The sequence below is a fragment of the Xenopus laevis genome, chromosome 1L, assembly GCF_017654675.1.
Source record: "Xenopus laevis strain J_2021 chromosome 1L, Xenopus_laevis_v10.1, whole genome shotgun sequence".
Lineage (NCBI taxonomy): Eukaryota > Metazoa > Chordata > Amphibia > Anura > Pipidae > Xenopus > Xenopus laevis.
Genome location: NC_054371.1, coordinates 192,595,362 through 192,609,035, shown reverse-complemented (window position 1 = coordinate 192,609,035; position 13,674 = coordinate 192,595,362). Strand labels below are relative to the sequence as shown.

General features: G+C 36.9%; 1 protein-coding gene across 3 annotated transcripts in view; it reads right to left on the bottom strand.

Annotated features, from left to right (window-relative positions):
- ttc37.L (tetratricopeptide repeat domain 37 L homeolog) overlaps positions 1-13,674 on the bottom strand; it is a 61,672-nt gene that overhangs the window by 44,017 nt on the left and 3,981 nt on the right. For all 3 annotated transcript variants that reach the window (XM_041580877.1, NM_001093102.1, XM_041580878.1), the window contains 4 exon segments: positions 12,670-12,745; positions 11,047-11,187; positions 10,223-10,321; positions 7,408-7,516 (listed from right to left, as the gene is read on the bottom strand). In XM_041580877.1, coding sequence (XP_041436811.1) covers positions 7,408-7,516; positions 10,223-10,321; positions 11,047-11,187; positions 12,670-12,745 — 425 coding nt within the window.

Sequence of the window (13,674 nt, the reverse complement as noted above, 5' to 3'; positions counted from 1 at the left end):
AGGGACTTGAAGGGGGGCCACATGGGACATAACTGTTCAGTGAGTTTGCAATTGATCCTCATTATGCAGCTCAGATTCAAAAGCAACAGTTATGGCCCATGTGGCCCCCCCTCAAGTCACTGATTGGTTACCGCCTGGTCACCAGGCTAACGAGTCAGTGGAAACCAAGAGAGCTGAAAAGCAGGAAGTAGTGTTCTATTCTGTTAGGTTAGACACCCAGTCACTGCAGCCTTTATACATTACATTTTTGGCTAACTATATTAGAAACATTTTTTATTTTGCACAGCCTATCCATTTAGACCGTTTTTATTTTTATACTGAACAATTCCTTTAAGGTCCACTTAGGCACTGGATAGAAAAGAACAGTGTTGAACAGTGTTCAGTGTTCAACAGTGGATAAGATACTGATGGGGAAACTGGGGGGTGGGATACTGATATAGGAAGAAGTACTGTGACTTTTACCTTGAAATAATTCAGTTAACATTTGATATTAAAACAAGTTATATAATAATGTGCTGCTATGCACCTTTTTAATAAATAATCCATTTGAAAAGACCTAATTGTCATTATAGGTATGGGATCCATTATTGAGAAACTCGTTATCCCAAATTAGGGGAAGACCGTCTCCATTTAATCAAATCCCAAGTTTTAAAAAAAATATTTCCCTTTTCTCTGTAATAATAAAACAGTACCTTGTACTTGAACCTAAGATATAATTAATGCTTATAGGAGGTTAAAAAAAAGTCATATTGGGTTTATTTACTGTTTAAATGATTTTTTAGCATACTTAAGTTATGGAGATCCAAATTATGGAAAGATCCCTTATCCGGAAAACCCCAGGTCCCAAGGATTCTAGATAACAGGTCCAATACCTGTATTATTATAACTTACTTTATCTATACACTGAAACAGTGTCGGACTGGCCCGGAGGGACACCGGGAAAAAACCCAGTGGGCCCCAACTCTCATGGGCCCCCTTGGGCCAGACCCCCTCTCCAGATATCAGGATTTAGAGAAAAAAACATTTCCTGTGGTGCGCAGTGTCTTCTGCACATGCGCGTGAAGGAACGCTGTTGCGCATGCGCGCAGAGGGACGCCGTTGCGCATGCGCGCAGAGGGACGCCGTTGCGCATGCGCGCAGAGGGACGCCGTTGCGCATGCGCGCAGAGGGATGCCGTTGCGCATGCGCGCAGAGGGACGCCGTTGCGCATGCGCAGCGAGAGGCTCCATGAATAATTCAAGCTGAGCCGGCGCATCACAGTAGGGGGGGGCCCAGGACAGCAGTCCCGGTGGGTCCCGGGCCCCCCAGTCCGACCCTGCACAGAAAAACACTTGTCATACAATATAACTGACAACAGACAAAAAGATACATTCTAAATGAATAGCAGAACTTCTATACAGAGAAGCTGGTTTATGTAATTCCCATAATTCCGTTTCACAGCAGATTATGATAAAACAAGTATTGTTCATATGTCATCACTTAGCAACACCAAACTTGCATTCTACCAATTTATAAAAGGAGTCTGATAACAAGTGTGACCTGTTTCCTCTGAAAAACACCAGTATGGTATACTGAACATTTATTAAAAAAAAAAAAACCTGTACACTGAAGATAAAGCCCACTTATAATCGTCATACGTTTTAACGTAAACTTTTTCTTTTTAATATTGTTAAATGACATTTTCTATTCTGAAACAGAAATCATTCACACAAAGATCTTGTGTTGTTAACAGGAATAATAAATTGATGATGAAATGAATGGATATAAAGTTATGTGAGGTGCTTCTCTGAGCACTTTTGCAATTTGCATTCATTTTCTTTTTTTAGCGGATTCAGATTGAGTAGCAATTTTAGATCTCTTACACTTGGCATTTTTTTTATGCATTTGACATATGCTTGAGATACAGGCTTGAGAGCACCTAAATGCATTAGCTGAGTCCATTATATCTGCCTGCTTGAACTCATGAGCTTCAGAGTTGCATTTTGCTCCATTCATGACACAATGGGGGAAATTCACAAAAGTGGTGATATTCAGACAAAATAAAAGTGGAGATAAAAATGTCGGCTTTCCCACCAAATTCACAAACCTCTATCTCCTCTTTTGAGAATTTATCTTTTAAACAGAAAGTTTTCCAATTTTTGTCTTTTGCACGACATTTTAATGACATTTTTTCTGAATTTGATTTTAGCTCTTACTACACCTGTCAGTCAGCAATCAAATTGGATTTTTCGGGGGAATTATACATCTTTTTTCAGGATAACCCGGGCTTTCTAAATCTGCCTACATGTTCGTGTAAAAAAAAATGCTATTTTGAATAATATAGGGATTTGTAACAGAAATGTTTTATTGTCTTAGGTCAAGTGTCTAAGTGCTGCTAAAACTAAAAAAAAAAATGGCTGAGAGGCTTTACTTTTCCTTTAGATAATATTTTCACTCAAATTGCTAATATTGCCCCATTCATTAATCTAAAACTAGTAAAATAACAAGTGTGAGCAAAACCTTTTAACATATTAAATTGTATAAAATACACTTTTTTTTTAATCAGTGTTTTAATTGTTTTGTTAATAAAGATTTTACACCTATAGGGTTAGACACAAACTTGTGACCCGACTATGAGATCCTAATCCCTATTAATATGCTAATATGTCTCTCTCCACTTTTGTGAATTCCCCCCAATGTGTTTTATTGTCTTGTACTTGACGCATGTTCAGAAACCAATAGAATAAAGGGTTGTGTTTGGACAAAAATGAACCTTGCTAATAAAACCCAATGGGGGGAATTCACAAAAGTGGTGATATTGAGACTAAATAAAAGTGCAGATAAAAATATCGGATTTCCCACCAAATTCACAAAACTATCACCACTTTTGTGAATTTGTCCTTTAAACAGACAGATTAACAAAATTTTTCTTGAATTTGTCTTACTAAAACTGTCAGTCAGCCATCAAACTGGAATTTTCAGGGTAGGGGGGTTATTTTACATCATTTTTTTTCAGGATAACCTCGGCTTTCTAAATCTGCCTACATGTTTGTGTAATTCCACTTCTGCAACAAGATATAAAAGTCTAAATACAAAAAATGCTATTTTGCATAATATAGGTATTATTATCAGAGATGTTTTTTTATCTTAAGTCCAGTGTCTAAGTGCTGCTAAAACTAAAAAAAAAAAAATGCCTGGAAGGCTTTACCTTTCCTTTAGATAATACATTGAGGCAATATTAGCAATTTGAGTTATTCATTAACCGAAAACTAGTAAAACTACACAAGGAGTTAGAAACGTTTTACATATAAAATACACTTTTTTGTTTAATCTGTGTTTACTTGTTTTGTTAATGAGGCTTTTAAACCTAAGGGTTAGACAGAAACGTGTACCCTGACTATAAAATGCTAATTCCTATTAATATGATAATAATTCCCCAATAGGGCAGCTACAAGAGGTATGAAATAAAGATTGGGTGAGCCAAAGCAGGGCAAGTTATTTTAGAATTGATCTGACACATGGGGAAGAGTTACACTGAGCTTTATTCCATTTTTTAAATGTCGGGAGAAAATGTCGCTTAAAATGATGTTTTTGTGCAATTTTTATGTCGATTAAAAGACAAATTCATAAAAGTGTCTGTAAACTGTCTTTCTTTCACTTTTCAGATAGAGTCGGAATTTAGGCAGATTTCTGTTTGTGAATATGGAGAAAGTATTTTACACCAGTTTACCACCACTTTTACTCCAAAAATGGGCTCTCTCCACTATTTCAAATCCCCCCCAATATGTATGAGATTTTCTGCGCTCAGCAATGCATATATAGATGCATGAAAACCTCTTTGTGTAAGGGCCCTTAGACAGTTTTATATAGTATCAGCAACCCTCAGGGTTAAATTTACTAACATTCAGATCTCTATTTTTTTTTTGACAAATTGTATTTTATTCTCTATTTTTATTTCTCTAAAACTCAAAATATTTGAGGTTATTACGGGGGTTAATTATCAAAGGTCGAAATTTAGAGCTTTGTGAACTCACCACTCAAATTTTTTCTGATATAAGTAAAAACTTGAATGGGAAAAACTCGAATCAGTGAATTCGAGGAGAACCCGAAAACTCAAATTATTCGAGTTTTCCACAAATTACTCGATTAATAGAGTTTTCAAGGGAAACCAAACTAAAAAAAAACCAAACATCATGAAGGCTATTAACATCTTTAAATGGTTCAAAGGGACCTCTGCCATTGACTCCTACATGACCTCGAGTGGAGTATTTTCGGATTCGAGCTATTTCAAGAGTCGGGGTAAGCCTGGAGGGTGTTCTATGTAGGGTAGGGGGGTAGGGGTTTGTATTAGCAAGTGTTTACTTCTCCTTTAAATCGGAAAGGACATTAATGGTAACTCTAAACAGGAATTATGGTGGCTCAGGGGCCAGTGTTACAATTAGCATTAACTACTTTGCCAGTAAATTTGTAATACCAGCCTTCCCTGGCTTCTATTTTACCAGCTAGGCCAGTGAAATACCGGTGGGGTGGCAACCATTTTCCTGTACTCAGCCAACCCTTGAGTAAAGCCAAAAGAAGTCTGAAAATGCAAATATCTAAAAGTAGAAAATAATGGTAAACTGCAAAAGTGCCCAGAGAATTACCCTGAGTTAGTTTAAATCAATTCATTTCGGTTTTAGATCACATTTAAATGCTACCCTACTTTTCAATCAAAGATATTAGTGATATGGGAATTGGGGAACATAAAAAGATGATTTTTTTTATTTTTTTTTTCTCCTGTTTAAAAAAACAAAAAAACAAAACCTGAAAAGCCCTCTCCATTCTGATTCAGTAGCTTAACTACATCTTGCCATACAGAAGAATGGCGCATAAATGGCAATCAGTAGGGAAGCAGAGAGTTCCCCATATATAATTATCTGCTTTTGTCTCCCTGCAATTGCCAATGGTACTGCTGAAGTTTACCTACTGAGCTGAGGTACAATGTGTTCTCTGCAAATAGTTGAAAAAATAACAAAAATAGTATTTTTTTTTTTACCTCAGTTGAATTTCTGCAAAATCTAAGAACTTGCTGTCCTCAGACAGACACTGTGTGCTTTAGTAACTCCAGAGCCACGTAATCTTAGCATTCTGCATTCATTTCAACAAGATCATCATTGAACATGCAAATGACTTGTACCCCCAATGAATGAGTCAGCTGTTAAAGCTGGACTGAACTGTTCTTGGTTTTATGGGAAAAAAAGAAATGTCAACATATAGGAGGTTATTTATAAGTCCGAATTTATCTCAATATTTTCGGAAAAAAAACTCAAATCCGCACAGGTTTTTTCGTCCTTATTTAATAATACACATTTCTGAAAATTTTGTTTGCGGGAAAAAATCGTGAAAAATACATATCATCCTAATTTTTCAGATTTTCCACCAGAAAACTGATTTCTTTCTGTTTTTTGCATGAAAACCATGACATTTTTAGATTATTGTACAAAATCCAGCGCAGATCAAAAAAATCTTTGACTTATATGCAACCTGGGTGATTTATTTTATTTAAAATAAATTCTGAAATATTTGTGGGGATTTTTTTTCCACTAAAAATTCGGATTTTATACAAAAAAAAAAACCACAGATTTTTCGGATTTTTGGCATTCAGGGTTTAGTAAATAACCCCCATAATTTTCATCACATTTATATTTAGGATGAAGCAGCAATGACTGTCTCATGATTTGAAAATGTGTTAACAAATTGCTCATCAAAATTGAATGTATCAGATCATTTTTAAAAACACAATTTCAAAAAATCTTTGGGACCTCTCCCATTGACTTATATGCAACCTGGGCAGGTCTGAGATGCCGGATTTTTGTATTCTGACATTCCATCCTCGGGGGTATAAAAATAAATTCTGAAATATATCCAAAATACTTTGGATCTCTATACATTGAGAGGCACAATCATCAAGGGTCGAATTTCGAATTCATGTGAGTTTTTTTTTAAACTCTCATATACTCCCATGACTTTACTGAACTTGAAAATTCGACCAATCAAAATGTATTATAAAAATCAATATGTGAATAGGATCGACCCAAAAACTTAAATCAAATTTGAATCGAATTAGATTCGAATTTTAAAAACTCTATTCAAGTTTTTTTTCCCTGAAAAAAACTTGACTGTCATGAAGGCTGCAAACAACTCCAAATTGATCCCTGGACCACTCCCAATTACTTAAACGGCAATTTGGCAGCTTTTAGGTGCCGTAAAGTTAGAATAGTTAAAAGGCCGGCGTATGATAAATCTCGAAAATCCAATTTGAATTTTTTGAAGAACTCAAATCGAATTTGAATAACTCCCTAGTCAAATTTGACAATTTCGAATTTTCAATTCGACCCTTGATAAATCTGCCCCTAAGTCTACTGAAAATGGATTTAAACATTAAGGGGCAGATTTACTAAGGGTCGAATATCGAGGGTTAATTAACCCTCGATATTCGACTAGGAACTAAAATCGTTCGACTTCGAATATCGAAGTCGAACGATTTAGCGCTAATCGTACGATCGAAGGATTATTCGTTCGATCGAACGATTAAATCCTTCGAATCGAACGATTCGAAGGATTTTAATCCAACGATCGAAGGAATATCCTTCGATCAAAAAAACACAGGCAAGCCTATGGGGACCTTCCCCATAGGCTAACATTGAGTTCGGTAGCTTTTAGCTGCCGAACTAGGGGGTCGAATTTTTTCTTAAAGAGACAGTACTTCGATTATCGAATGGTCGAATAGTCGAACGATTTTTAGTTCGAATCGTTCGATTCGTAGTCGAAGTCGTAGTCGAAGGTCGAACTAGCCCATTCGATGGTCGAAGTAGCCAAAAAAACACTTCGAAATTCGAAGTTTTTTTAATTCGAATCCTTCACTCGAGCTTTGTAAATCTGCCCCTAAATATACTCAATGGGATTGTTTTGCCTCTTATAGGGTTAATTATATCTTAGTTTGGATCAAATACAAGGTTCTGTTTTATTATTACAACAAAAAACAAGATCGATTTTAGAAATATGAATTATTAGATTCAAATTGAGTCTATGGGAGATGGAATAATGTGGAGCTTTCTTGATAAAGGGTTTTCAGATAACGGATCCAATATCTTTACCAATGCCTTTTCATCTGCCCTGCAAATGTTTAACAACACAAGACTCCTATGCATATGTACATGCCATGTTTATGAATAGCCATTATGGGAGTTAATCAATACAATGGTTTCTATATAGAGACCCCAAAGTTTTCTTGCTGTATCAGGTTTACTACAGGCAACAGTATGTAGTCACTGCTCTAGATTTCACCTCACATGCACTGGATAGCCGAAAGCTGTAAACCTAACTTAATTAGTAGGTAACGATCTAAACAGACACAGAATGATTGAAACGGCAGAATAATAAAATTACCAGATTTTATGTAGTGCAAGGCGAGTACTTTCAGAGGATAAATAAGGGATGGATACACAGTAATCATGTTTTCACAGACCTTCTTCAGTTTGGCTTCTTCAAGAGGAAGCTTAAGACAAAATATAATGATAGTATTAATATTTTTTCTCTATATATTATTCAGCTATCTAAATATCATTCTTGGTGAGCACATATATATTTAACTGTCTCCAAGACAAAACAGACACAAAAAAAAAAAAATTAAAAGATCCATTATATTAATAACTTGCAAGGAATCATTCAGTTGTTTGGGGCACCTGAAGTGATCACACGGGTAAATTTATATCATTTGCGATGGGACATGATTACACATTACAAGTACATTAGAGGACATTATAGATTCAGATTCAGTTCACCAGAAATAAAGACTTTTTCCAATCACTTTCTATGTGTGACCGTTTTACTAATATTGAAGTGTAAGTGCTCTGGGAGGGGGGTCGCCGACTCACTAAACTGTTCTAAATTGATACATTTACTTATCTTTGTCCCTGCTGAACAGAAACCATGAGTTTCATTACAGGCAGCTGTTGGAATTGATACAATAGTTGCTAATACTCCAGAGATACTGCTGAGAAATGTATCAACTAGGGGTCACATTTACTATTAGTCGAATATCGAGGGTTAATTAACCCTCGATATTCGACCCTCGAAGTAAAATCCTTCGACGTTGAATATCGAAGTCGAAGGATTTACCGCAAATGCTTTGAGTGAACGATTAAATCCTTAGAATCAAACGATTCGAAAGATTTTAATCCATCGATCGAAGGATTTTCCTTCGATCAAAAAAAAAGTTTTTCCCCATAGGCTAACATTGGTGCTTGGTAGGTTTTAGGTGGCAAAGTAGGTGGTTGAAGTTTTTTTAAAAAGACAGTACTTCGACTATCAAATGGTTGAATAGTCGAACGATTTTTAGTTCAAATCGTTCGATTCGAAGTCGAAGGTCGAAGTAGCCAAAAAAAATACATCGAAATTTGAAGTATTTTTCATTCTAATCCTTCACTCGAGCTAAGTAAATGTGCCCCTAAATGTTGCAAAATTGTAACAGTGCAGAATCTGCACCTGAATTACTGAGGTGCCAGACTGAAAGATTAAAATCTAAACTTAGATTCTGGAAAAACTGTAAAAATAAAAAATGGAAAGCAATTGAAAAAAAGTCTTTATTCTGGAGAACAATCTGAAATAACTCAACTGAAATAGTGTTTTGAAGGTGAACAACCCCTTTAAAAGGAGCTCGGATGATTTCCTGGACAGACATAATATCCAAGGCTATTGTGATACTAAACTCTATAGTTAGAATAGATATGGTATATATAATTTATGTAAGGGTCGGGGGTATGGATGCTGGGTTTCATTTGGAGGGGCTGAACTTCATTTGGTCTTTTTCCAAACCGATGTAACTATGTTTAACTATGTAACTATTTTTAAGTGGCAACAATTACCATGTATGCATCATGTGCTTCCAGGTGGAATCCAAAACAAAGACAAAACTTGCAGTGTTAATGGACACAAATATTAGGTATTAAGAGTATCGTCAATTCCCCAATTAAATCACCAATACAAATCAGATCTGTACATGTGCAGCTAGTATTAGAACCAAACTGCAGTTATCCACCAAAATAATCAATATACTGATATCTATATCTGAATTCAATACTACTTAGACTTGGAACAAACTGGTGACAGTCATGCCTCCAACTCTCTGGAAGTTGGAAGTCTTACAGTTTTTCCTATGGCCACAGCAATGCTGCAGCCAAATATCATTGAATCTCATCAAGGAATGTTGCAGATGACATTTTGCAGCTTACACTCACTTGTCCCAAGCTTACCTATATTTAAAGGGATACTGTCATGGGAAAAAATGCTTTTTTCAAAACACATCAGTTAACAGGGCTGCTCCAGCAGAATTCTGCACTGAAATCTGTTTCTCAAAAGAGCAAACAGATTTTTTTATAGAAATATAACATGGGGCTAGACATACTGTCAGTTTCCCAGCTGCCCCCAGTCATGTGACTTGTGCCCCCCCAGCAGCCAAACAAAAGAACAATGGGAAGGTAACCAGAGAGCAGCTCCCTAACACAAGATAACAGCTGCCTGGTAGATATAAGAACAGCACTCAATAGTACAATTCCCACTGCGACACATTCAGTTATATTGAGTAGGAGAAACAATAAGCCAGAAAGCAGTTCCATAGTGTAGCACTTGCTCTTTCTGAAAGCATATGACCAGGCAAAATGACCTGAGATGGCTGTCTACACATCAATAATACAACTAAAAAAAAAAAAAATTTATACTTGCTGGTTTAGGAAATAAATTTGATATTGTAGAGAGAATCTTTTGCAGTGTAAACAGTGTCATTTAGAAATAAAAACGACATCATAAAAATCATGACAGAATCCCTTTAACTGTAGGCACGAGCACAATACTTGAGAGTGCAGTCAATCAGACTTCCCAGGACATCAGCAATGATACCATGCCCCTGACATGTTTAATTTCAGGACTTCAACAGCCCACCATACAGGCCAACAGGTGTCAGCTCTGATTTCTTTTAACATCCTACTCCTAACTGTCAGATTTTGTTCCAACCCTCAGATGTGTTTATGAACATCTCTGTAAAACTGCACAAGAAAATATATGTATAACCAGTCTTAAAATACCATTTGTCAGATCATACTTAAAACTAATTTCTAAGTATTTACATGAATCATAAAGTCTAAACTAAGATAAGGGCCGTAATCTACAAAACAGAAAAGGAGTCTTCAACAAATCATAATATTACCTTAGACAAGCATGTGATATAGTGCTGGTAGAGCATCTGGTGCTCCTCACTTGGAATCTCTTCTATACAGGGGATAGCACTTTCAAATGCATTCAGCAGCTGAAACATTAAAGGGGTTATTAGGTCCTCCTTCCTTTGAAATAAACGAGGCCATCTGGCATATTGTAAATGTTGTTATTACTAAATCTGGGTACTATCAGAAAGTAAGTTACCTCTTAATTGCTGTTTATGGTAAAACAGTCTTTGTGCAAACATGAAGGGTGCTCTGTAAATATATTCAGACCACTGACCAATTCTCTCATCACACTGCATAACAAATTACAGGTAGAAGAGGAAAAGGACAAAAATTCCAAGACAACAAAAATGGAGACCACTGTAAATAATTCAGTCCCATCCATGTAGTAAAAAATGTTTGTCTGTTATAATATTATTATAATACACAAAAGCTATGAATATCTTGTAAATTATATCCTTACAAACAGTGAGTTCTGGTGTCATCAGTTATAAACGGCGAGTTCTGATGTCATTTCTGTCACATGACTCATTGAAATTTGTGTATTATAATAAATAAAGTACCCCCAGTTGCAAAATATGAGGATATTAGAAGTTACCTCGGAGTTCCATGACCTGTATAACAAAACTCGGCCTTCGGCCTTGTGTTTTTATATGGTTATGAAACGCCTCTGTAACCTATAATATCCTTATAATTTACAAGAGGGGGTACTTTATTCACTATATATCTACAAATTGCTTATTGTATCAGTATCTCTTGGGCTGGATTCTAATATGCATTCATACACAGCACAGAACACATGACACAATACCAGTTCCTGAGTCTCGTTATCCAGCTTTTCCACATCTTCACTCAAAAGCTCCGTCATCCTTTTCCAAAGAGGATATAGTTCATTGGACTTGATGCTTTCATCTTCTTTCATTTTGATCAGCTGATGCCATGTGTGTGCAGCCTACCATCAAAATAAGTTGACACTTGACACATTCCATAGTCATAGCAAAAATATAATGTGACATTTTGCAAAGCAATGCTGATTCCATTGAATCCTGTTGCAGTGGAACTTATGTGTAATTTGCAAGAGGCATTGTATTGTATGTAGTCAAACTAATGTGAACGTTAGTCACTTACACGAATAGTATAGCAGTCCATATTTGCTAACACAGTGCATATTGATGGCCAGTCGCTCACACCCAAAGCAATAACAGGCAAATAAGTGAAAGGAAGTAAAAAGAGCTGTGCAAATGCTATGTGGTGTGTGGACTAAGGAACAGTAACACCAAAAAATTAAAGCATTTTAAAGTAATGACAATATAGTGTATTGTTGGCCTCCACTAGAAAAATGGGTGTATTTGCTATAGAAATAAAACTATAGTTTAAGTGAACAAACTGCTGTGTAGCCTTGGGGCAGCCATTCAAGCACATGATAAACAGTAGATTGCAGATAGATAGACTGAAGAATCCCATTGTATACTACAGAGCTTTATCTGCTGTGTAGCCCGTGCCTTTTCTCCTTTTTCAACTTTGAATGGCTGCCCCCATGGTCACACAGCAGCTTGTTTATTTAAACTACAGTAGAGTATCTGAAGCAAACATACCAGTCGTACCAGCGCAGCACAACAGTACATTATATTTTCATTACTTTAAAACACTTTCATTTTTTTGGTGTTACTGAGCCTTTAAGAGTTACTAAGAAAATTATCATTATTGCATGCTACAAACATTCCAGTATAAGTGAGGAGAATGAAGGCCATATAAAAAAGGCTTTACAATTAGGTCAAGGTTTTATTGTAAATATGCTGAATGACAACATTTGATTTTAGGTAGTTCAGGAACTTGCTAGGAAAGATATTGTTTTGAATCTTGTGGCACTAGTATGGATGAGCGTTTAGAGGACAGTGATTGTAACATGGCCTAGGGAATGAATTTACTGGGGGTGCTAGGAAATTGGCATGCCTCCGTGAATTTGGGTGCCCTTGTCCTTTAATATGTCTTTAATCACTCCTGCCATATTAACTTGCAATGTCCGATTGCAAGCTTAGGTATGAATGTGCTGTTAACAAATTATGGCAGTGCAATTCTGTCCATTCAGTATGAGCAACATATCAGCCTGCAGGTGCTGGTAAATACAGGGTTCCCTTTTCAATTTGTGTCAATAGGTGATCTGGACTTATGCAAAGCTAATTGGGTGCCAACACCAATATCAATGCCCCACAATGGAAATGTCGCCATTCTAATATAAATACTGCACAAAGGAAACTGCATACATTGCCAAAAGCAATTTACCATAAGTATGTTTCTTTGAATTCACATTGGTTTATTCTGCATTTGTTGTGATGTCTGTAACATTGCATGTTCCCACAATTACTAAATTTGGCTTTTATTGTGATAATGCAAAGTAGAGGTAAACCAACATAGAAAATATTCACATCCTTACCGGCACATAATTCTTTTCTTGCTGATAGAGATCTGAAAGCTTTTTGCATATTTCATACCATTTTTGCTTGTCAGAGCTGAAATAGATGCAGTTCTGTTACTGAGAAGAAAATACATTGAAATACTTCCTCTTAATATTCTATTATTCACAGGGTTGGTGGCTACTTTAGTTAAAGGACAAGTAGAGTTAAACTAAAGTAGCTAGAAATGTTGTACATTATGTTATGGGCTTCTGTACCAGCCCAGGGCAACCAAAGTCCTTTACATCTGTGTCTCCAAAGATGCCCCAGTAGCTCCCAGGGCTGGACTGAGATTCAAAATAGGCCCTGGCGTTTCAGGTACACAGAGGCCCATACAGGCCACACAGCAGCCCAAACAGCCTCCCACCAGCCCAGTATATAGTGACTGTCTATGGCAACTTACACCAGCCCCTCTGGCATTTGCCAGAACCCACAGATTGCCAGTCCGGGCCTGAGCTCCCCATTTTCTTTTCTGCCGATTCTCTGCATATTCTCTGTGCTGCTGTCACTTACTGAGTTTAGGGATCCACTCAGAATATACAGTACATATAGAATATAAATATCACAATATAAGGCTTATCAGAATCGAATAATCAGCCCCGTAGCATCAGCTTTGCGTCGACCCCTAAGCTTATCTTCTCAACAACTGCTCAGAGCCCACTGAGCATGCAAGCAGGGCTGATCCTATCAAATGTGGGGCCCAATTGGGACCATGTTGGCGGGGCCCCTAGACAAAGTGTTGCTGGCTACTGACACACCAAGTATTTAGGAAAATAAGGGCATACAGGCACAAAATAGAAAGGAAAGGGGCAGACAAGGTAAGAGAGTGAGAGGGATGAAATAGGGGCACATAATAGGGGCACACAGGGTAAGAGAGAGAGGGAGGAAATAGGAGAGTGGACTGGGCCAATTAGTTTGGGGCAGGCTGGGCCGATTCAGTTTGGGAGCAGGCTTGGTTGGATTGGGGGCAGGCAGGGCCTATCAAG